The sequence below is a fragment of the Antrostomus carolinensis genome, unplaced genomic scaffold (genome assembly GCF_000700745.2).
Source record: "Antrostomus carolinensis isolate BGI_N321 unplaced genomic scaffold, ASM70074v2 scaffold10256, whole genome shotgun sequence".
Classification (NCBI taxonomy): domain Eukaryota; kingdom Metazoa; phylum Chordata; class Aves; order Caprimulgiformes; family Caprimulgidae; genus Antrostomus; species Antrostomus carolinensis.
In genome coordinates this window covers 31712-57395 of record NW_010322504.1, presented here as the reverse complement: position 1 = coordinate 57395, position 25684 = coordinate 31712, and the positions used below count along the sequence as shown (strand labels likewise).

The following is a 25684-nucleotide window of genomic DNA, read 5'->3' as shown; positions in this document are numbered from 1 at the left end:
AAAAAAAAGAAAAATCCCAATTTGCTGGTCTTATATTGAGCTCCTGATCTGTATCTAACTGGTTCATCCCATGCATTCATCATTTGTTAACCCTTTCTGGAGGGTTAACCTGCATGTGGAACCTCAATATAAGGTGTGAATGAAAACGCTGAGTCTTGCGGAACCTCTGCTGAGGAAAACTTTGTCTCCTGGGTGTTAAATTCACGCCAATTTCCTTGCAAGCTTGTAGAGTGAGAAGCTGGGATTGTAGGGGCTGGTCTCTGTTTTGGATTCTGAAAAATGCATGGTTTTGGTGCTTGGTTGTATAAAAGCTATAAATACTTTTAAAGTCATCAATTCTAAGGAAAACATTACTTCAAACACCTCTAATGATGAATAAACAAGAACCACTTATTTTTATTGTTGAAACTATTAAATGCACTTAAAGTGTTGAAGTATAACACAAATAAAATCCTATAAAAATAGATTCAGTTTCTTCTTCCTCAGCTGTACTCGTACTAATACAGGAGAGAGAGTTGGGGAGCAAGGGAAGAGTCCTTTTTTTTTTTTTTTTACTTTTTTTGTAAGCCCAGAAATGAAAATACTTCATTACAAAAATAATTTGCACAATAATAGAAATAAGTAAGTGCACTGCAGACTCTCTGGAGTAAAGCTTTCCTTCTCTCTTTGCTTCCCTGCAAACTCTGACAGTCTGCTCATTAACAGTGAATTGGATTTACATGCCATTTCAAGAGAAGAAGAAAGCACTGGTGTATAGACTGTATAATAAGCACTTAGATTTTTGGTTTAATATAGATGGGAGGGTGCATTAACATTTTTAAGTCTTTCCAGGGTAAATTAAGTTTTGATGACCTGTTTCATTTTTGACAAGAGTCCACAGCTTTAGACCTGGAAATTGGAGTTTGATTAACAGGACTGTGTGCATCCTGCTGCAGCAGTCTAGCTTTTGCTGGTTTTGGTGACAATGCAGGCAGGAAATATTCTGCCAATAATTCAGATAAAGCACCTTTTTCATGGATATTTTTTTTTTTTTCTGCAAACTCAGCATCATTCCAAATCAAAAGGTTTGGCTCTGAGAAAGATTATGCAGCCCCCTTGTTAAAGTGATGCCTTGTGTCCTCCTGGAGGGGAGAGGGCTGTGTCAGTCTGAAAAAAAGCAGGAAAATTTAATGCATTCTTTTTCCAGAGCAGTCGTTACACATCTACCTTTCGAGTGCCACACATTAAGTTGGTTGAAATTGAAAGCTCAGATAGGAGCTGCTCTCTCAAAACATTTCTCAGGAATATTTTTCATTAGCTCATATCATTACTTGCACAATCCCTTCTTCACCCTCACCCCTGTCATGATTTCTTCCATACATGAGGGAGGTGAGGGAATTGATCTGAATTAAAATCTATGCAAAGATATCTTTAAAAGTCTCTCTAACAGAGGATGCTTTTCCCTTAGAAGCCATGATGGGGAAACATATGCAGAATGACTAAGGCAGCCAATTAATATCTTATATAAACAGCAAGCACCACTAGAAAAAGGAGAGAGAGAAAGAAAAATGAGAGATTTGGGGTGGGGGAGGAAGCGGGGAAGGGAGGTTTTAAGTATAAAGTGTTTGCCTTAGGACTTGTCTTCAGTTACAGAGCCAGACTCACATGACTGGAGCTTGGTTTGATGTGGTAATGAAGCATTGATCACAGGAAAAAGATGAAATGGCCTTTGCTCATTCATTATTTTTATCTTCTAGCTGTGGAAGACAGAAAATTGTTCATAGGAATGGTTTCGAAGAAATGTAATGAGAATGATATCAGGGTGATGTTTTCTCCGTTCGGCCAGATAGAAGAATGCCGAATCCTTCGGGGACCAGATGGGCTGAGCAGAGGTGAGTGTGCAGTCTGTAAAGTCTCTTTCCTTAAGTACTAATTGGGAGCTATATGTCACAGCCAGGGAAGGCACAGCCGCTGTCTGCAGCTAGAGGTTACGCTGTAATACGTCCCACGTGATGAAGGTATCCGCATGAACTTTTCACGGTGACTGAAATTATCACCTTTTATTTCCAGTGTCAGAAAGGTCTCGGTGCCAACATATTAACTTGTGTTATCACCCTGTTTGTCAGCTGGAAAGGTTCCTTTGCACCCTGAGAAAACACCCTCAGTTTTCTGCTCTCACAAAATCTAAGTTCCTTCCCTGACCACATTTCTCCTTTGTAGCATAAGGCCAAAAAAAAACCCCCAAAAAAACCCCAAACTGTAAAGGACTGCTTGAAGGCATAGAGGGTCATGGGAACTGGCCCATGTTGCAGCACTATCATCTCCTCCATTCCTGTGTTTTCTGTAACTGTATGCAAAACATAGGTCTGCTGTAACTGAGAAACAAAGGTTAGCTTGAACCTGCGAGCTTTGCCTGGACAAAACTTCATTAAAAAGTTTTAAAATCTTGTGCCTCTATCAGAATCCAAAAAAAAAACCAGGGCAGAGGTGTTAAGCGGCACCACTGAGAACGGTCAAGCAGCTGACCTGAACTTTGGAAATGAAGTACAGCACAGACTTCAATAGCCGATGATCCCTTTTGAGTGCAAAAGTGCCTTTTGGAGAAGGGCCTTCTGAAAACATATTGAAAAGAAAAATAAATGTGTATTGATGACCCAGGCTGCATAATAATTCCGTGGTATATGGAACCTGAAAGTATTCTCAGAGCATGAACCTTCTCAAAAAGTCAGTGCCAGGTGGTGCTAAGTAGAAAACAAAATAGTGATAGTCCCTTCTGTCAGTGGGGAAGGATGCTGTGGTACTAGCCACGGCCATTTAACAGCATGGGGAGTAAAGTAATTTTAAGTGTGGAGCTGTGAAAACATCACTTCAGTTTCTATAGAAAAAAAAATACATAGAAAGCACAGTTTATGCATTTTATTACATTTTCAAAAGGCACAGAAAAAAATAATAGTACCCATTTTGCATATAGATATAGGTGTAGATATTTTTCTTTACTTTTGGATCTACTTGTTTCCAGTAGGCCATAGGATCTGCAGTATTCTGTGCAACAATTTGTGCATGGGAGGTTTTGTTTTGTGTGCAACCCAACTTCTTTAAAATGCCTATAAATTTCAGCAGGGGAATTTGCAGGTATTCCTATATTTCATGGTGCTGCTTGAAAGCACTTATTATACTACTTCTGAATAATAAGGACTCCTTGAAAAGACACTTTGAGAATAATAGGGAACCTCAAGAAAATTATGCACTTTAAATTTATGCATGCTTTTTCTGCGATCCCTAAACTTTTGGGACTGAGATGCAGCAGTCCCTTCAGGCAAGGGGAGCCTCAGGAGCATGGCTTTTGCCTTCGGGGAGGCTAGGGGAAGGGTCTGAGGTTGGTTCCTGTAGCTCAGTAACGAATGCTAACTGATGGAATTGTCTGTCATTATCTATCTAGACCCAACACTGAGACAAAACAAATATTTCTGATTTTCACTGATTCCACTTAGTAGGTAGCACAGGGAAGGGGTGATGGAAGACACAAGTGGGAAAGGAGCAAAGTAACTGCTGAAATAACAAGATCTGGGCATCAGGGTGTTTTGAGCCCCAAAAAGGTTCAGTTGACTCCTCAGCATCACCCAAAAAAGAAATAGACCTTTCCTGGAATCCACAGAAATCCCACTGCGTACTTGCTTTTATTCAACAGACATTGGGCATAGTATGAGCATAGAAAAGCTAACTATGAAATCCAACAGGGTCAGTGAGGTTGGTGGGGTAGTTTTGTTCTGCCATAAATAGCAATCTCACGATAATCAGAAGTTGAGATTTTTAAGCCATGTCACCACCGTATCAGGCAGGGCAGTGTCATCTGCCAGACAGCAGAGCCATAGAGTTAATATGCTGCTCTTTGCTGCTGGAGGCTGAAGTTCCAAGTCCAGGTAGGTCACACACCGGTAGTTGTAGCAGAGCTGTATCCTCTCTGCCACTCGGGTTTATTTCAGTCACAGTCACGACTGATATTCTATCATGCCTCCATGCATCATGCCTTGTTAAACTTGAATTGCTTTCTACACACCCATGTTCACACTTGAAAATGAGTTCAGCTGTTCCAACCAGGTTTTCAGGCAGATGTTTATCAGCTTCACAAAACCACCACTCCATGAGAGGAGGCAAAGTGTTGGGAAAATGGTTGGTATTACAGTTGAAATGAAAACTGCTAAGGGAGATTTGCAGTGGAGGGAGCTTGGCTGAAAAAGCACAGGGTGAAAAACTACTTCACTAAAGCAAGAGGGAGAATTTATACAGCTAAATCTTTGTAACGACTTCCAATACTTAACGACTTTTAATTCACGTTACTGTTTCCAAGATGACAATTCCCTTTGCCACAAACAGTATTTGTTTTCCCAGCACCCGTCCGGATGTGGTGCCCTCCCAGACACAGAGGAGAGAATGAAAAATAGTCACTGTCTTAGGAAAACACCGTCCTCACTATGCTAGAGCCTTCGGGGACTCACAGTGCTCGCAGTAGCGAGATGGAAATATGGTCCAATAAACTCTGTTTGGCATCTCTTTTCAATTGCATAACAAGTGCACATCATGGCATCTTGGATGAGAAGAGCTTGAAAAGTATATTCATTGGTATTTATGCCAACTTTCGAGCTTTGTTAAAGGGTTTGGGCAAATAATGTTTATTACCAGCAGATAGTTACAAGGAATAGCTCCAGGTTACACTGCTCAGTAGAACAGTTTTGGTTTGTGCTGCTTTTTTTTATTCTTGATAAAGAGTAAAAAGCTTTCAGTTGACTTTTAGGCCATGTCTACGCTACAACAGCAACCGTACATCTAGTGTAGTAACGGTCTACTGTCAACTTATGGATGGGATATGGGGTTGTAGTGTACCACAGGGCTCAGTAGCAAGGAGGAATCCCATCCTGTGGCATCAAGGGAAAAGGTAACACATTGTGATGAGTGTGATATAAGTGCTAAGATAAAGAGAGAGAGGGAGAGAGATTGAACTGGTTGTTTCTATTGTAGTTTCTAGTCAAGAGTTGACAGAACTTTAATAAAGTCGTGGCCATTGCTGTCACTACTGATAATGGACCATCAGCATTTCCACTCCAAATTCCTATTGTCAGCTGTTTGAAATTCATCTGTAAAACAAGACTAAGATAATGATACAAATCTCCAGTAGTGGAGCAGTATATTTTAAAGGAACTGGGAATTTTTTCCTTGAGTCATTTTTTCCCCCACTGTTGTTCGCTCCTGCACCTAAGAAATAATTGTTGTTTATATTTGTAACTTGTTTTATTCCAGCCAGCTACAAGAAACAGGCAGCAACCAAAAGGCATTGCCTTCCAAAGGCTCTAGGACAGTTCCTGTGAAATTAGTTGGCTGGCAGAGAGTAATTCCTAGCTGTGAAAAGTATTGAAAATAAAAATACCTTGTTGGCTGTAAAGATAAAGAAACCAGGGACTCAACAGACATGGAAGCTGGCCTTTGCTTTAGCAGGGTTCGTGAGACTATCTAAAGAAGCTTGCCACTGCCTGTACTATATTCATTATTCAAAGAGAAGGATTCAGCCTGCAGGGTTGTTTAATCCAGCACTTTTTCTGAAGAGCTAAGTATGCTTTACAAAAATTCATGATTGTGATATCATGTGCTAAGCTTCATTATCATGAAAAAGCAGAAGTGAACTGCCTCAGATGATTAAGATTTTAAATCACTTATTGTAAACGGCTTAAGGAAACTTTCAGACCTCCTGACTCCTAGCACTATGTAACGGCTACGTGACCACAGATGCCAGCACAGGCAGCCATGCAATGATAGCTGGAGTGTGCAAAAATAGCCAGAAATACCCAAGTTTGATTTGCAGCTGTGCCACTGTTATGCTGTGTTGACCATAGGTGAGTTGGTCTCTCATCATCTCTCCATTATCCCATTCCTTAAAATAAAGATAGCAATGCTCCTCTACCTTTGTAAATGGTTTTTTTTTTTTTTTTAGATCAGTGGATCAATATCTCTGTATCACTCTAGGAATTATTACTGTCCGTAATGATGATAAAAAAAATCCTTATCCTTATCACAAGAGCACCACACAGCAAATTATTCTGCTGTATTGCTAAGTGCAGATTTATAGAACAGATACCAGAAAGAAGTCAACTGGGTTAATAGCATGCACTGAAAAAAACCTGCTAATAACATGTACAGACAGTCCAATATACCACGAAAATTGTGGCAAAGCTCCAAATGCATACTCCTACATCATCTAGGCTCCTAATTGTATGATTTTTTAACAAAACATCACCAGGCACATGGGACAAGTAAACATTTCTGCAGACATTGATTATAGGGTTGTTGTTTTTTCTTTCTTTGCTTTAAGAGCAGGTTAGAAACGGCATGGAGAGTAATACCATGGTCAGGCAATTTAATTTCACAAAAATCCATTTGTAACTTTTAGATTCAGTTGTTTTCTTGATGAATAAGTAAAATAAAATTAATATATGCATCATAATTAATAGCAGTGAAGGGAAGGTAAGGAGATTTTATGCCTGTTTGGTTTTCCATATGGATATTTACTGTTCCTTCATGAGTTAAAAGTAATGTGAAGTGCCAGTGATGGAAACAGCCTGGATTAGGGGACACCTTCTGACTTGTGTATCAGTGATGTGAAACGAGCATGGTGGAAGTGCTGTATTTTTAGTTGCTCTTCAGAAGCACCACCTCCATGCCTTATTTCTGTTATGTGGTAACATTTTAATTTTTTCCAATCATTATGGCACATTTAAGTTTGTTTTTCCTGTTCTGAAACTCTTTTGAAGCCGGGAAGGAACAGACACAACCAAGTGACCAGTGTCTCTGCTGGCCTTTGGCCAGTTACAACATCTTAGATTTCTGTTACCGCAGTTTTGCAGCAATCCTTCCCCAGAGAGAAGTCTGAAATAGAATAATTAACAAGAGCTTTTATTCCAACAAGAGGGTCATCTGTTGAGAGGCACTGTTAGAGAATGTGGTCTTTGGTACCTGTTTGATTCTTGGTTTTTGTAAATGCCAGTTACTGAAGTCTGTGCTTCATAGGGTGGTTAATTGACCATCCAATTAGAAACGCTTTGAGGGAGCTATGAACATCAGGGAATTTAAGATTTAGAATCTGTCAACTGGTCAATAACCAAGTCAGTAAAGCCAAAAAGATGGGGCATGTTAACAGGACATGCCTCTTGTTACCTTTGTGTGCCTGATATGCATAAACTGAAGAGCTTCACTGTGACTTTTTTAAAATGCTTTACTTTGAGCTGAGTTGTTGCACATGGTCTCAGACCTGTTGTTGTGTGTCTTAAGCAATATCTAATAACTAAATGTCTGTACGGTAAACAATTCAGTGTCTGAATTTGTAGCTGAAATGTTTTTTAACCACTAAGATTTTTATGTCATGTCTTCATCAGAAGACCATTTCCCAGGCTGGTCCTTTCTTCAGACTGTGCTGTATTAGCACAATGTAGAAAAAGGAAAGTCCGCTTTGCAATCTCAGCTAGAAATATTTTAACACAACTAGAGCTTATTTTTATCACTCTTCAATTTCCGTAGCTTTTTATTTGAGCCTTATCTTTTCTTGAAATAGAGTCTTTCATCTCAGAGGATCCCAAATACTTCTTGCAGGAGTATTTTGGCAGCTTTTCACTATTGTTTCTTCACAGAAAGTGAAGAAAAACCTTGTTTATGGTGAACTAGAAAGCCGTAGAGCGACCATTACACCACTGACAGCGCAGCCACCATACGTAGTACTGCAATTGCTCAGATGACGGTGAAAGTCTCCTGAGCCTTCTTCTAGGTCAGAGGGGTCACTATATATTTTTTTAAAAAAATTATTACATCTGCCTTTCTTTCATCTCCAGAACTTTAAAGCCATGGTTTTTAAACTTCCATATTTAACTCTAGGCCCGATTCAAAAATGTCTAGGGGTTTCGCATCTCCCTTTGGCCTCATTGAGGGTTTAGGGTTTTAAAACCTCGAGTAGACCACGATAGTTTTATGTGAGAGGTTTCTTGTGTAGGTGTGAAATCAGACCCCTTACCTTGAGGCCTCTATATTTAAAAATGTTCTACTTCACTTGCAGCTCACGAGTATTGATGTTATGTTAGACTGTGCATGAACTGCTGACTGAATGTTTCAAAACAGTCTATGAAAGCCTGAGATGAGAAGAATCAAGTGAAGCAGGAACTGAAATGGAGCAGTGCTAAGCTTTTTTAAATATTTCAAATAATTCAGTTACTTAAGCAGCAAGCCCTAGTTTTGGGTTGGCACGGGTTGAGGAGGAAGCTTTCCTAATTTTGCAGCCTCTTCAAAATTCTCTTTCAGTTCAGGACAGGAGCAGGGTAAGGACCAACCCTGTGAGTTTAGATGTTCTTACAGCCGAGATGGCAAATGTGATAATGTGCTCCCAAATCTCCTCTGTGACAGGGCTCGGTGCCTCCCTCTGATTCTGCCTGCAGGAGGAAATTACTCTGAGAAGCCTTTCCCCAGTCAATCATTTATCTGGTGTAGGGAGTGAGAAAACAGCCTTGGAGAAGCAACTAAAAATCTTAGACCTTGTTTCTCCCTCCCCTCTTGTTTCTGTTAGTGATCCCTGACATTTTGAAACCAGAGGTGATATAAATAATTGCAAGATGACTTGCAGGTTGGCCAGATTTACAAAAGGATTAATTTTAATTTTAATTTTTCTTTTTTGGTAGTTAAGTAGCAAAACGAAGTCATTTCAATGCATTAGCTATAGAAATATCCCCATCTTCACATTTTCTCTCCCAGAGAGCTCTACAGCTCCAGTTAGAAGGAAGTAATTGAGTAGCAGGACTCAATATGGTAGAACAGTAATAATTTGCTTGTAGCTGTTGGTCCGGAAGACCTCAGCCCACAGCACTACAATCAATACAGTGTTTCATAGGATGGGGTAAGAGGCCATGGAAATCTTTCTTGTTTCCTTGCACCGTGAGGCATGAAATCTGATTAGTCTTGTCCTCTTATAATTGTGATTTACAGTCCTAAAGCTGGCAGTATGTTCCCAAAAGACCACCTATATCCATGAGATACAGTGAGTGAGAGTACACTGAAAAGGGTTTTTCCAACTCCTCAGAAACTGCTGTGGCAAGAGTACAGGGTGGTTCAGACAGAGCTCCCCTGGCTTAAACAAGTGAAATCCAGTGTGCTTAGACATCAGCTTCTCATTAAATTCTAGGCGCCAAACAAAAGCATCCTCCTAAAGTGCATATGTACCCCATATAGAAAATCAAAGGCATTGCCATCAACTGTGGCGGAGAATACAAGCATCTCAGAAGAACAGCTTTTCTGAATACCTGAATTACATATGCAAGTTCAGTGATTAAGCAGGCTGAATCCTGTGATACAGGATTAACACCCATCCAGTGTGGCAGTCTCATCATGAAGGAAAGGATCCCATGTTTCACACATAATGAAACACCTATGCACACATAATAAATACACAAATTTTGTGTGCGAGTGTCCGAGTTTGGTAGCTGAAAAATAGCCCTTGAATGTGAATATTTGTAGCAATGTCTGGAAAGACGGTTAAATTGGCTAGCATTTAATTGGGGTGCTTGACGGTAACAACTGAAGGTCTAGCTTATCAAATAATTTAGAAATAAGGTTGTCTACTGAATTTTTACCTTGGTTATTGAGGCAAATTGGGTATTTACTGTGCAAATGGCCACTGTCCATCGGTGGGAAATGGCCTGCAGACTGGAGATAACAAGGGGACCTAACCTTGTAGCCTCTGGCTGGCAAACCGTAATTAAAATGCAGTCCTGTCTTCTCTGTGGAATGCTGTTTCCGAATGCTCACATTCAAGCTGCATAACCTCATTCATCAGGCATTCCCCTTGCCCGGAGAACAAGTTTCTTTTAAATTGGTAGCTCGCTATACGGCACTTTACAGAGATCTGCTGCGAAGGTCTTTTCACTCCACGACAAAGGCAACAGGATCCACGCAAATGGATTTGGGCTGAGGAACAAGTGGGGAGGTTTTGCAGTAGCACTGGGCACTGAACATCCCAACAGCTGAGCTTTGTGGTTAAAAAGAGGAAAAGCTGAAGGAAGAGTTTGCTTTCGCTTGAGGGGAGCACAGCTTTATTTCTCTGCTGATTCACATTTCTTTTGAGACCTGCTAATTGCAACATCTCTCCCTAAGTTACTTACAGCAGTACTGCTGGGTAGAAATTGTGATAAATGCATAAACTGTGTCTTATTGATTTTTGTTGACATTTTACATGCTTCTTATGCATTCTAAACCTCCATTCTGTAATTGTCACTATGGTACACACTCCTGGATAATAAGAGCGAAAGAAATGAATGAAGCAGTTTCTTGACCATTATAAACAATGTTATTCAAGACTCTGTATGGGGTTTCTTGCCTGCCCTCCAGTATATCTCTATTTGTGCTCATCCCCCACTGAATTTGCAAGACGATAAATGAAAACCCATGGTGTTATTTCCTCTGTTAATGATAACAACAGAAATGTTTTTGAGAGAGATTACTTTGAGACTGATGGTAAATTTGAGCCTCTTTAATTTTAGTGCACAGCAGCAATATGTAATCTAGTGGAGGTACTGTAGTTTATTTAGCCTTCTGCTGCACATTTTGTCTAGATTGCTGTACAGAAAGATGTTTTGTTACATCATTTTCTTTGACAGAAATTTGTTGCTGAATAAGAATAGTATAGCAACACATAGTGTGGCTAAACAGCAGTAAGACATCATCAGCTGTTATGTTACCTGAGAAATATGTACAGTCACAACACTGCCATGAAGTTTGCCTAAAAGAATCCTGACTTCTGATTTTATCATGCTCACTTATCTGTCAGAGGTACATAAGCCAGCTTAGGTTCTCTTGTATCAAGAGCCTTTACATTAAGGAGAAAAAATAAAATACCGCATGATGCAAAAATGCATTGACTTTATTTTCATGACTAGATGTAGTGCTTTTGGGTAATGATCAGGCATTGCTTTCTCTTACTGTTGTTTGATTAAAATGTGAATACAGTCTTGACTTGATAATCTTACCAGGTAGACACAGAGCAAAAAAGAAAAGGTATTTTATGCCTCAAATTGATTTACATAAACCAAACACTCTGTTGCTTGTTGGATTGCAAAATGGTTTATTTTGCCCATTGGCCACAGGGGCAACAATATTGTATTTTTGATGCCAGAATGTAGCATTCATGCCTTAGCTCTAAAATGACAATATGCTTTAGCCTCTCAGTGCTTAGATTTGCTTCATTTGGAAATCTTTTAAGTAGTAATAATAATAATGTTTTGAGGAAATTGAGTGGAACACTAAATTATTCTCTGAAACCTAAGTTCAAACTGTGCAAGGCTAAGGGAGCTGAAAATCAATGCACTTTTAAAGTCATTAGAGATCACAAGTGAAATAAGTCTGTGTTGCTTTAGCTAAGCTTTTAGTGTGCCATGGTATTATTACAAAATCAGTCTGAATCTGCATTAATTTCACAGTCTTTTTCTTTAAGATGCCCAAGGGTGCATGAAGAAGAAAATGTAAATCTCAGAAGGCAATGTTTTTATTAGTCAAAAGGGCAGTGAGTCATGCTCTAAAAAAGTTGACCTGTACCATGCCCAGTGTAGGTATGACTGACAATAGTAAAAAGGTGGAAAAATAGCCCAGGCATTAGCCTCCTGGCTTTTCATTGTGATTTAAAAGGCTGAGGAGGGAAAAAAGTGATTTTTTAGTTTATTCATGCACATAGCTTCAGAATTGTTCAAGTTGGTGGTAGTTTTCATAGATCAAAGAATTATACTTGTGCCCAGGACTCGGAGAAACAAAAATCTTAAAGATTTTCATTTTTAATGTTATTTTCTTAAATGTTGAGATTCCACCTACATTACTGAATTTTGTCTGAGTCTTTTCACACTTAGTCAGAGGGTACACATTGGAGTTTTTCCTCGTCCTTATTTGTATGGTTGTTCTCAGTGCATCACAGAAATATGTGACTTTATGGACTCCTTTAAATTCCCAGTTCAGCTGCCAGTGATGCCAGCCATTTATTCCCTATCCACAATTCACCTGCACAAAAGCCATAGCAAGCAATTGTTAATGAGTGGTCTGAATGGACTAAACTATGCAATCCAAAGTCTACGTAAAAGTCTTACTTATTTCAAACCCTGTGGCTAAAGAACAAAAACATAGAAAATAAAAAAAAAATAAAGGAAAGAACTCTTTCTCCTCACCCATCCCCACCTAATTTTTTTTTCTTTCATCTATGGTCAGATTAGCAAGTCAGCACTGTCGATAAATAAACTAGAGAAGTTGTTTATTTTTATGTACTACTGAGAACAGTGTCGTCTTGTGGCCGTTCTCGTAGACTGTGTTGGTTTAACAAGCGTCCAACCCTTTTGTCTTGTTGTTTTTTGTCTTTCCTGCTCCCTGTCCCCTTGTTCCCACAGGCTGTGCGTTTGTCACATTTTCTACAAGGGCAATGGCACAGAATGCAATCAAAGCCATGCACCAGTCTCAGACCATGGAGGTACAGTACTGTATCATTTGCCCTTTCTTTGTTTTCTTTGTGCAAATGATTGCGAATGGTAAAGCCATGCTCTCCTGGACCAGATCAGACACATGACAATCACAGATTTAAACTTTTTACTGACTCGCTCTACCTCTCTTTGTGAAGCTGAATTTTCTTAATGACCTGAAAGCACACAATAAGATTGCTGTGTGGTATCCAAACACAGCTCTTGATCCTATTTTCAGTGGCATTCAGCAGAAAATAAAAATGCTGTGGATACCACTCCTCGGTCATGCTCAGACTATGTCTGATGAGTAAATTACCTTTAATTTTAACACACTTATCCCCAAAGAAAAATCTAAGTTTCTTTTAAATAGATTTTTAAGTGTTGTGGTTTGCACTGCTCTGAAAAAAAAATCTCAAGAGATTTAACCTGGCCACGCTGAGTTACCAGTGCATGTGTTTTTCTGCAAATAGAATATTTTTTTAAGTTAATATAATTTCTCCTTCTTCATGTAGCCAATAAAAATGCTAATGATGACAGAGCATATCAAAGTGTGGCACTTCCTACAGAGCACCGTCATGGCTGGCCCCTCACAAGCAACGCTCTTTATTTCCTCCCAAACTGCCGCTACAGCCTCGTATTTTATCGTGATGAGCAACACAAAACTTTAAACTTGTTCACTTAATGTGAATATAGCTGCAGGCTAATGATCCATTCATTGGAGTGGTTATCGAATGCCACGGCTTGTCTGGCAATCTCAAAACTTTTTTCAGTCTGTGATTTTTGTCATGGTCTTTCAGAATTTTGCACAAAAAACCGCACAAGTATGAAGTCTTTACTTACTCTGGATCTTCTAGCTTATCATTGGAGAGTGCATGTTATACTGTATTATGTATACTGTATCTTCGTGTAGTGATTTTTCTCAGAGGTGGCATTGATGTTATGTGCACTTGTTTCTTTTTTTTTTAAATTTCTTTTTCCACCAGGACCTTTCATTTTTTAATTTTTTTTCTCAGTGATTTTTCTTTGCAATGCTCTAGTCTCCCAAAGCATGCTGGGTGCTAAACAATCATTATTGCGTCATGTCGTTGAGCTGCTTTGTGTAACAAGCCAAGGGGGGAGACCAGGGGTGGGAGGGTGGAGAGAGGAGAAGAAGGAGAAGATAAAGATCAAGCCAGTGCATGAAAATGTCACTAACTGTTTCCTGTATACTACAAGTAATGATATTGGCATTGCAAAGCTACTGTCTTTCCAAACATCACGTTTGAATTTGGTTGAGCTTCTTTTATATAATCGATGTGTTTTCTTTTCAGTGCAATGCATTTTTAAACCCTGAGTATACAGTTTTAGATGAGAATCTGCCAATGAGATGAGAATAATTGAAATGATCTTTACTAGAAAGCTGATGTTATGCAATCTATGCAGTCTGACAGTATATTGTGAAAAAAAAAAATGCCACTTTGAATCTCTGAAATAATACTCCTAGTAATTTGTCTGCCATGCACTGCTCCATTAATTCAGATCTGTATGTTTTACTGGGTTTGATTCCAAGTAAAAAGGAAATGTTTATTGGTAATACTGTGTTTTACCTATATTTTCCATGTGTTTTAATATATTTTTCTGTCTAGCAAAGTGAATTTTACACAGCTCTACTTCAAAAGATGGTAAAATTAAAGAGATAATGCCTCCCAGACAAAGTCTCCCATTCTTCTGTTGTATGAGTACTCCAAAAGAGGCTGCACTTTGATAGTCCTGTTGACATTAATTCTATAGAATAGTTATTCTTGGATCAAAATCTCTCTCAGCACCTTTAGAGGTGTCATCAGTGAGATCCACAAATTGGCAAGGCGATTCCAAATGTTTTGCACTTTGAACGTGTGGGTCTTTGTGTCATTTGAGCTTGGGCTGAGAGTCCCTTCTTGGAGAGAAGCAGCACACCCTTCAGCTCTGTACCTGCAGGACTCAGCAGAGTCTGTATGTCCTGTCTTGCCAAAACAAAGAAAAACATGAAGGCAGCACCAGCTGTTGGGAAGAAAATGGCCCTAAAGGGGTGGAGATATCATGCCATTGAATTGGGGAAGGGAGATTCACCTTCTGTGTGTGCTGGGAACTTCCTCTCAAGATCAAAAATGGAAGAGCATAAACCAGAAATCATTCTTTAAGAAAAAAAATTTTGCTCTCTTTTGCCCATACTCTTCTAGTAAAAAGTTAACTTGGGTTAGCTGGTGTTAAATCTCAATTCTCAGTCTGGGAGAATGATCCTTGGACACTTTTGTTTCATGTATTTTCCAAACAAAAGTGAGCTGGGAGGACAATTTGTAGTACACAATTACATTTCAACCCAATTACTGCAGAATTTTTTTTCTGATTTCATTATTTTCAGTTCTTTGGCATGCATCATTGACCAAGATGAATTTTCGAAGTGGGCTAAGAAAGAACAATGAGCATGTTAATGTCCAGATGAACATGTCTCCTAGAATAATGAATTCTCTTACTATTCTTTCCACCTGACTTTCTGACCTGGTTAAATCAACAGATTTTAAAAACATAATTGCTGCTCTAACTTTTTGCTCTTCTGTCTCATTTCTGTGGAGTTTTTTTGTTTGTTTGTTTGCTTGTTTAAGGCATTCAAATGCAGCACCAGTAGAAGACACTAATTTGTTATCATGGAATAAATTTGATGCAACAATAACAACCCTTTTCTCATATAGAGCCACTTGCTACGTGTAATTTCAGTCTTCAGAATGTTTGCTCTCTTGAAAATGATGAAGTGATGAAATTTAGAGCAGACAGTGAAAAAATGAATTATAGTTTCATAAATTGCAGAGATATTGTTTTTATATAATTTACTGACATTTAAGCATTCATAAATTTGATGTCAGCTGTAGTGTTGAGTGCTGAGCTGAGAACTGAAATAGCCATATAGTATCTCTTCCTTTGAAATTCATTTATATTTCTTTGGAAATAGACTTGATTCTCCTGTACATCTAGGTAGGAAGCATTAAGTTCTGGTTGTTCTTAGCCCAGTGCTACCAAACCTGATATTAAATAGAAACAATTTGCTTTTTTTATAAGTGAAACCAGAAGAATCTCTCTCACACCCTCCAGCTCCCGGCTCCTTTTCTTTCTTTTTTTTTTTTTTTTTAAAAAAAAAAAGGGTCTTGTTTTTAATATTAGTATAAAAATCACTGGAGAGAGGTAATTGTGTAACAGACTTGACGCCTTCATAATCTTTATTTGATTGCTGGAGTGGTACGTATCTACTTTCTTCATCACTAAAACACTGAAAGACATTTTTACAGTGAAATGCACAGGAAAGGAGTTGGAGTTGAAATAATAAATCACAAGTGATGATTGTCTAAGATAATCCTAAAGGAACTGTATTGATGGGAGATCTTCATCCAAGAGATTTTATTGTTGTGGTTTATTTCATCATTTCTTCTTTTGATTGTGAATATTTTTATAATTTGTCCTGGTGTGAGGTTCTTCAGAGAAAAGTTAGATGGCTGCCTTTTGTAAATAATAGAGGACAGGAACTTTTCTGAAGATGTTCACAGTGTTGTGAGAGCAGCCATGGGAAGAGTTAGGTTAAGTATAACCCTGCTCCCCATCCCACGCTATACACTTCAGCTTAAGTGCTGCTGTGGTTTTTGAGTTTGAGTCACCTACCATTCTGTTCAGATTGAAGTTAAACAACAAATTAATATAACAAAGCATGGCGGGTGGAGGGAAGTTACTCATTGGATCCTATGAAGCTGGAAAACAGTATGAAATGGATTGACAGTTTCTATGACTCACAAAATGCTCGAATTAATTTGAAGAACTGAATCATTGCAGTATACAGTTTGCTCCCTTCATTTAAAAAATTGAAGACTTGAAAGATTAAAATATGAAAACATATAGATCTTAGCAGGGGGAAAAAATAGAGCAAGAGCAACAGAGACATCTTTCATATGCACGTCTCATTCTCTCAGTGATTTTGCCCAGGAATACCCAACCTGAAGTCCAAGGGAAATATCCAGCTTATCTCAAAAGTCCATCTGGTCCCTGACCTACTTCCCAGAATCATAGAATGGTTTGGGTTGGAAAGGACCTTAAAGATCATCTAGTTCCAACCCCCCTGCCATGAGCAGGGACACCTTCCACTAGACCAGGTTGCTCAAAGCCTCATCCAACCTGGCCTTCAACACTTCCAGGGAGGGGGCATCCACGGCTTCTCTGGGCAACCTGTTCCAGTGTCTCACCACACTCACAGGAAATAATTTATTCCTAATATCTCATCTAAATCTCCCCTCTTCCAGTTTAAAGCCATTTCCCCTTGTTGTGTCACTACCTGCCCTTGTCAAAAGTCCTTCCCCAGCTTTCTTGTAGGCCCCCTTCAGGTACTGGAAAGCTGCTAGAAGGTGTCCCTGGAGCTACCTTCTCAAGGGCCCCTCAGACATGGGTGAGCAGTAGGCTGCAGACCAGATCTCTAGTTCTTTCTTACAGCCTTCCTGTTTCCTAAGGTGTCTTACAGCCCTCCCATGTCATGTAACAAGAGGCTTATAGAAGCAACAGAAGAAATGGTGGCAATCAGGAACGGGCTACTATCACCAGAACTAGTCATGTTTGGTCTGCATCCTTCCCTTTGTTCACATCTCAAGGGTGCTGGATACAAAGCGTGCCTGGGAGCAGACCACAGGCAGGTGAATTGTCCGAGCAGCATCGCCCGCAATCAGGAACGGGCTACTATCACCAGAACTAGTCATGTTTGGTCTGCATCCTTCCCTTTGTTCACATCTCAAGGGTGCTGGATACAAAGCGTGCCTGGGAGCAGACCACAGGCAGGTGAATTGTCCGAGCAGCATCGCCCTTTGTGCTCACTTGGGACTGGCAGTCCTTGATATGCAAAGGAGTAGTTACCCGCTGCTGATGGGCACTGCAGTAAATCCGTTGCTCACAGTCTATTTGTGTAGGGTGCACAAGCCAGCTGCACCGAGCATGACCGTGGTGGCAGGGCCGTGTTGGCTGTGTGGTCCCTGGCAGCAGGGAGGTTGGACACCTCTCCCTTGGCGATGCCTTGAAAACAGACTGCAGACAAAGCATCGCGTCCATCTCATCAGCTGTGAAGCTTAATTAAAGAGGACTGGTACACTTCGCTCTCTCTGGCAGCAATTTTCATAGCTGGAAGGAAGAGAGAGAGCCTAAGGAAAGGTGCTTTGTAAAAAGAACTGGAGAATCAATAATTTCTCCATAGCCTCTTTCCCCAAGAAGCTGAAAATCTTAATCCTTGTGGTCCTACGTATGCCAATCACAAAGAGAGGGTGAGCGATCAGGTCAGGCCATTGCTGGTGGCTCAATGGGACATGGCTGAGCTCACAACGCGAGGTTGACTCGGTGGGATTTAACGCTTCTGTCTTTCCTGATCTGTCTAACCGCAGGGCTGCTCTTCGCCAATCGTGGTGAAGTTTGCCGATACCCAAAAGGACAAGGAACAGCGGCGTTTGCAGCAGCAGTTGGCACAGCAGATGCAACAGCTCAATACTGCCACTTGGGGAAACCTCACAGGTCTTGGAGGACTCACACCACAGTACCTAGCTGTAAGTTCAGTTTGGAGGCGGTGGCTATATTATGCTGTATTTATTTTAGAACCATGATAAATCAGCTATAGTAAACTCCCTGCAATAAGTTGATAAGTCCTCCAGGATACATAGCATGTTTTCTTCTGTATAAAAAACTCTGTATGTTTATCATATGGTCTAAAAATAAATAACAAGGAATAGAATTTGAATAAAACATTTCAAGATGTGTCAGTGCTGTCCAAGGCAAGCATTTAAAGTTTACTTGAGCTGTAAAATAAAATTTGATTCCATTAGTTTTATTGTTCTTTTGAATGTTAGAGTCTGTTTTTTATAGCTGGAATAAAATTTGAGTTCTTCCTTAGGGGAGGACAGATAGGCAGCTGTACGCTCTAGGGGCCGTATCTATATGGTGCAGCCTCTAAACTAGAATGTTGTGGGTCAGTCCTCTAATTTTCCACATTTTCATTTGGAAATGGCTTTCACTTTAATGCGTTGTCCTGTCACTGTTAAACATGGGTGGTTCGTGCTACCTTGTACAGACAGCGAAGATGGCAGGGGAAAGCAATTTGTTTCTCATAAATTTAAAATGGTATTTTCCTCGGTCCATTTGTAAGATGAGAAACGGACATTGGCTGCTGGTCCTCTTGGAGAAATGTGAAATCCACAGCCATGTGTCTCAGGTCCTGGATGGCCAGGAGATTGTCCCCTGCAGCACAGCTGGGAGGGAGCCTCTGCCTTTTGTGGCTCTGGAGTTGAGATTTCTGGTTGAGCAGCTTTTGGGTAACTTGGAGAGTTCCTGATGATTCCGAGCTAGACAAATAGATGCATCCATATATATGTACATACTGTATATATACATATGCGTATATACTGTGTATGCATAAATACATAATTTGTATGCATACTATGCTTTGGTATAGTGATATAAACAGCAAATTAGCTAGCAATTAAAAATATATATTAGTACTGAGGTAGGCTAATTAATACTGAGGTAGGCTAAATTGTTATATACAAATACCAGTCTAATGAGTATCTGTACACTTGATTCATAAAGATAATAAAGAAAAAAACTGAATTCAGGGGGGGTGGAGGAGAATGGACCGTGATTGACAGAGATGAGTTATGGTAACTACTAGACTACAGAGGGTTGTAATTAGTCACGCTATGTTAGTTTAAATAGATTTAACACCTGGTTGTTCAAAAGAATAAATTGATTAATTGTTTTAAAGCAGCAATGTTATTGAGTTTCCCTTGTGTCTCTGTGTTTCTTAATAGAGATTAGACATTAATATGGATTTACAGCATTGACTCTAGGGATGTTCATTCCAACAATAGACAGAAGCAAGAGACTATATAAATGTAAAGGAAAGCATAAATACTCCAAATGTGAAATGATAGCTCATTTTAGTTTTATCTTCATTTGTTGCATTAATGTCAGATAGATTGCTGTGTTGTGTTGTTAATTTGCAGCTTCTGCAGCAAGCAACTTCCTCCAGTAACTTGGGTGCCTTCAGCGGCATTCAGCAAATGGCCGGTAAGCTAAAAACCATTTCATTTTGCTCCAGCTATGTTTTGCATTCTTAAGCTATTGAATTCTGTACCTCTAATAATCACATTGTTGGGGGTGGGAGGGCATGTTGTGTATTAAATGTGGCAGATGTATTGGCAGGGGACAGCTCACGGTTCAACGTCAATAGAAACACTTTCTCCCCTCTTTCAGAAACTGAAATTAAACCCTGTGCTCCCAGGTTGTGCAAACAGTTTGTCTTGCATTAGTCACCTGCCATTTGTCCAAAGTAACCAATTGTAAATTGCAGGAGAGCTCTTAGTCCCCGCAGCTGTATCCTACCCTATGAAAATTGTCAGTAAAGCAACAGCAGGATTACATTCTAATTTCCAGTGAGATTTCTGTGTCCTGACAAATCAAATTAATGGCAACCCTCAAACATTTTAATAATAGGTGGTGAGTAAAAATGTTCTGACCTTTTTAATGAAACCCAAGATTACAGGCCTACCTTCAGTATGAATTTTCAGACTCCTTTTATAATCATGGAAAATTAACTGGGTGCCTTTTTGACTTTGGAACCCTAGTTGACAAAATTACACAACAGAAGCTTTTATGTAAAAGTATAATCTTTAGTCTGGGGGAAAAAAGAAAGAAAGAAAGAAAAGGGGAAAAAAAAATCAAAGTGTGAACGGATTTGAAAGCCAGCTAGTTGGAGGGTTTCTTAGTAATGAGCTGTGTGCCAGTAGTAACTGATGTGTAGTGATTAGTAAAAGGTCACTCCCACTGTGTGACCTACCATGCTGATACCCTAACTTAACATGATGCTAGAGAAGGCAGCATGTGCAGTAAATCAGAGCACAGATGCACATTATGCCTGCCGCGAGAAACTGTTAAAAAGCCTTTTTTCTTGTTAGAGGGGGAAAAAAAAAGGAAGCACAAAACCCCTAAATTGCTACATTAGTTTATTTTAATCATGAACCCACTGAATCAATGAAATACAACATTGTGCTTGCTTCATCATCACAAAACAAGGGCTAAAATATTCAGAAGTCTTTATGAACACCATTTTCTCACTCTTCTTTTAATCCTGGTCTTCTGCTTCTTCTGCTTCTGCTTTGAATGAATCCTGAAATACTTTAACGAGTATAGATATACCGTACTGTATAGCTATACCCCACAGGTATTCTTTGCTCAATCGTTATATTATGCTATTATTGCAGTGACATCAGAGACTAATGTGAACCTGCTGTCTGACAATATAAATTGGCCTACAGATGACAATATCTCTGAATTATTCTCTCTTCCTCAGACCTGCTGGCAGTGCTTGCTGCTTCTATTATGTTACACTTGCAATCTAGCATTTTTTCATCAAAAAAATGTTTCCTAATACGATAAACAGAACAGAGCAGTTCAGTAACAGTTTTATACTTGGCAGTTTTGGAACTGGCTTTGAGCTCTGAGATTGTGTTTAATGTTTTCATATTTGGTTAGGTCTATAAAATGAAAGAATTGAGACACTGAGGAAAAATAATGTAATTGCGTTATGTGCACCTTAGAAGTTTTCTGTTGCCTGTTTCTTACTGTTAGTGTAGATTCAGCTTTGTCTTCAAGAACTGTGTTGAAACTAAGAATTTTAATCAAGTAATTTCAGGGTGGGCTTGCAATCCAGGATGTGGTTTATTCTCTGGAAATCATATGATCTTGAGACTAGTAGAAAGTCATCTTAAGAAATTGTAGTAGCACAGCATTGTTACTTGAGGAATATACCTTTTCGACTACAGATTAGATTGCTAATGCACTCATCTAGGGGATGATCTAATGGCTCACTGTGTCTCATGGAAAATATGTATTTTTTATCTTATATTCATGTTATCAAAACAGCTTCAAGTTTACTCCTTTCTTTCCCCAAAACTCGTAAACCTTTGTATTCAAAGTAAAATTAGCAATACTAAATTTCTCTCCAACTGAAAGTGCTGAAGATGAAGCACTATTTAATCATTTGGACTGAGTTCATGTCCTCTCCTCAGAAATTGTGCACTACTGTGCCATACAGTGCATCTAGTATTAAAGACTTGTATATTACATTTTGTGAAAGGAATAGAAAATACTACTGTGTCTACAGCAAGATCTTGCATTACCTGCTGAAGCCCTCCTTGAATGTTTGTAAAGGCCCAGAGTTTTTTAACTTAAGCTGTATACACTCATTTTACAAAAATGAATCTAATATGTATTTCAGTATTGCATAAAGCTTGTCTATTAACAACATATTTCAAGGTGAGGAATAAAGACTAGACACAGTTGAGGAAGGTGCTGAAGAAGATCCGTCATTGCATCTTTCAGGTTCTTTGAACTTTGTGTTTGAGTGGTCCGTCTTTTTGAAGTCAATGAGGGTGCTTACCACTGAATTCAGACACTAAAAATTTGATCAAAAGCCACACGAGCCATTGAAATTTTGCTCTTACTTATATGTCAGGGCTCTAGCATCTCTTTGTGCTTAAGTCTCAATGACATCACATTTTGCTAAGCTGGGACTTCTAATACAGCCACCCTCTTGTCCAAAATTGGGGACCTTTGGATCTGCAAGTATTTATTTGTACTGCTAAAGCTTGTGCTGTCTCTGTACTGAGCAGAAAGGACACAGCACACACCACACCCTGCTGCACATGTGAAGAAATATTTTTCATGCAGTCCTCAGCGATATTTTTTCTTAAATCAAAGCAATTTTCTTTGCTAGCAGAGCAAAGACACTGATCTTCTGTGTGAAGTTAGAAATTCCCTTTCCCTTATATCATGCCTCAGTCTGGTTAAAGTAGTTTTTTTGTGGCAAAGCAGGGATTATTTGGTTTTGTTGAAAGGAGTGAGTTTTTTAGGCATTTTTGGTTGAAGAGAATTTGAGTTGGTTTGTTTGTTCGGGAGCTAGGGGTCCAATCCAAAGAAAAACAGAGGTTTTTGTCAAGAACTTGCTGTCATACAGACATTAAACACTCAGAGCACCAGCTCCAAAAGTGAATGCTGTTCTTGCTGTAGCAGCCCACTGGCCCTTCTGTGTGTTCAGTGTTGCCTTTGCCTTATGTTCATAAAACATGCATGAAGTCCAAGCAAATCACAAAACTGGCTCACCTAAAATTTGTGAAATACTAACATTTGAGAGACAAAAAGTAGCAGTTTGCCATTTAGCTTTCCAAGCTTTAAGGTTCCACATTTGCTTCCCCAGTTTAGGTTTTCTCATTTTTATTGAAAAATTATATTTTAATTAAATTGTTCTATTTCCGGAGCGAAGCCAAAGAAAACAGTGTAATATGTCAAGACTGGTGGTAAAGCTGGGAGAGTTGACAATACTGCTTTTGGTATTATAGTATTCCCCTGGCCTTGGTTACAGCAGCTAACCCTGCCTTGCCAAACTCTTGCTTCACTGTCCTCTGTAAAACCTGAAAGCATGTACCAACATCAAGTGTATGTTTTATAGGGAGCAGTTCTTAACTTTTCCTCCCCTCCTCCAACAGCTGCTAATGCTAATTTAAAGGCAATGTTTTCTCTCACATGCCTTTCAAGCCTCGGTGTCTTGCCTGTGCTTTGTCTTTGGAGAAGGGTAATAATGTAGATTAATTACATTATGAGATTTGATTGTCTTAGAAAGACAATGCAAGCTACATTAAGCACTAGCAACCTTTCAAGCAAAAAAGATTCCTCCTTCAAATATATACAAATTGCATGGAAAGCTCTGTTCAAAGGAGATTGATGTCGCTTGAACGTTTGCATTGAATTTGGCTGGCACTGGATTAGACCCTGAAAGCTACAGTTATTTAAGCCAACCTGCCTGTTTAAGAAGAACTTAGAAAGTATTATGCAGACAGTATAAGCAGGGAGGTTTTATATTACATAAGGCAATTGTAGAAAATGGAAATGTTCGAAAATATATGTTCTATGAAGATTTTCTATTGTCCATTAATGCAAAATGTTTTGGCAGGGATAAATATTGGCTCATACAGAACTATTTCTGTATGTGTGACCATTCAGGACACATAAATATGTACATTACTCATAAAAGACACAAAGGGACTCTCTTAATTTAATTGAACAGGCATTATATTTTCCTTTCTCAAGTCATGCAGGACAAGAAACCATGCTTTTGGCTTTTGTTGCTTTGACATTCAGATCCCTAAACCATCTACAGCTGGGACTTTTTATATTTTTTCCAATGTATTTTTTTTTTTACCAGTCCTTTCCAAACTCTCTCACAGTTTGGTTGCATTTTGGGTTGAACCTCTGGCCCTTTCTGAGCCCTGTTCAATCCATTTCACTCTTCTTCTGTTGCCCAAGCCAGATTTCCTCCTGTTGCAGAGTCTGTAGGAGCAGATGGGTGAGAGAAACTCTGAGAGGTTCTGTTTTCTGAATATTTTCCTCTAATTGTTGGATTGGCTTAGTGGATCTGGAGGGACCGGTTGGAAGCCAGGACCATCTGCACAAAAGCTCTATACTTTTGCATTGGCCCAAGTATCCTTTATATCCTCTGACTCTTTGGTGGCTTCTTTCCAGCAAAGCCATACTGAAGGAGGGCTTCTCCTGCTCTGACCTCTTTAGGGAGATCATATTAAAAGTAAAGGTCACTGAGAAACTGTTTGCAGCTCAAGGGAGATAGCTGTTTCTTAAAGATAACTACTAGTTTTGAAAATGTTGACCTCAGGGACTAAAAACATTGAGCTTTTGTAACAGTAATTCCATTGAAAGTCCTACTTAATTTAACCCATAGAATTAGCTGGGTTGGGGTTTTTTTAAATATATTTTTTAAGCAAATAAATTAAAACTCCATTGAGGATTTTTTGGAGAGGCAGATTTTGGAGCATGTGAGGCTTCTCTCAATCCACACGTTGCTCCTGCTCACAGGAGAAGGAGAGGCACCTTGAGAGTAAAACCAATGCTCAGCAGTTTACAACACTGCTTGTTCAGGTGGTAAAAAGGGCACGATGGGGAAGCTTGTCTGAGTCTGGGCACGAGATCTGTAGCTCTGGCTGGTCTTTCCATAAATAGTGAAAGTAAGGAGAGGGGCTTTTTTTTATTGCCTTACTTCTTCTGTGGGTAGAATTCATCCCACTGAACCTCAGCAGTTTGGAAATTAGGCGTTTGGTCTCCCTGTGATGACAGTGAAGAGGGAGTCATTCACAGGCTGCAATTCATCCTACCAGGGACTGGGGTCAATAAATCTCTTTTAGGATCACATGAATCATCTGCTCACTCTCTCTCCTTTGACTATAGCAAGAGCCTGGGCGAGTAACTTTTATTCAGATAAAGTTAGATCAGATTAATCCTTCCGATTAGGCCAGGGGAAGTTTCAACTGAGAATGAGTACTGTGTTCAGTTTTGGGCCCCTCACTACAAGAAGGACATGGAGGTGCTGGAGCGTGTCCAGAGAAGAGCAACAAAGCTGGGGAAGGGTCTGGAGAACAAGTCTGATGAGGAGAGGCTGAGAGAACTGGGGCTGTGTAGTCTAGAGAAAAGGAGGCTGAGGGGAGACCTTCTCACTCTCCACAGCTCCCTGAAAGGAGGGTGTAGAGAGGTGGAGGTTGGTGTGTTCAACCAAGTAACAAGTGACAGGACAAGAGGAAATGGCCTCAAGTTGCACCAAGGGAAGTTTAGGTTGGATGTGAGGAAGAATTTCTTTGCTGCAAGGGTTCTGAGGCATTGGAAGGGGTTGCCCAGGGCAGTGGTGGAGTCCCCATCCCTGGAGGGATTGAAGAGTCGTGTAGACATAGTGCTGAGGGACATGGGTTAGTCGGGGACCTGTCAGTGTGAGGTTAATGATTGACTTAATGATCTTAAAGATCTTTTCCAATCAAGGCAATTCTATGATTCTGTGATTCCTTGTGATGATGTGTTTAGATCATGCATAACTTGAAAATGTGCTGAAATCCAATGTTAGTCAACTAGTAACTCTAACTTTCAGTTGTATTTAAGCACATACTTTTAAAAAACAGGGCAGAATCAAATGTGAACTTAAAAGTTATTTTAAGGGCTTTGCTAAATCAAACACTAAATGGTCAGGTGCAGAGTATATATGATTTGATGGAGGTAGTGCTCAGGTCTCCTGTCTATTTTAATTCTTAGAATATTGCTGGAATAGCATTTTT

At 39.5% G+C, this 25684-nt stretch overlaps 1 protein-coding gene across 1 annotated transcript in view; it reads left to right on the top strand.

Annotated features, from left to right (window-relative positions):
* Nucleotides 1–1738: 1738 nt before the first annotated feature.
* Nucleotides 1739–25684, top strand: part of LOC104526717 (CUGBP Elav-like family member 2) — a gene marked incomplete at its 3' end in the record, with an annotated part of 55442 nt that continues 31496 nt past the window's right edge. Inside the window, exons 1-4 of the mRNA XM_010170253.2 lie at nucleotides 1739–1871; nucleotides 12426–12505; nucleotides 17912–18070; nucleotides 19523–19586. Coding sequence (XP_010168555.2) covers nucleotides 1766–1871; nucleotides 12426–12505; nucleotides 17912–18070; nucleotides 19523–19586 — 409 coding nt within the window. The remainder of the gene's footprint in view (nucleotides 1872–12425; nucleotides 12506–17911; nucleotides 18071–19522; nucleotides 19587–25684) is intronic.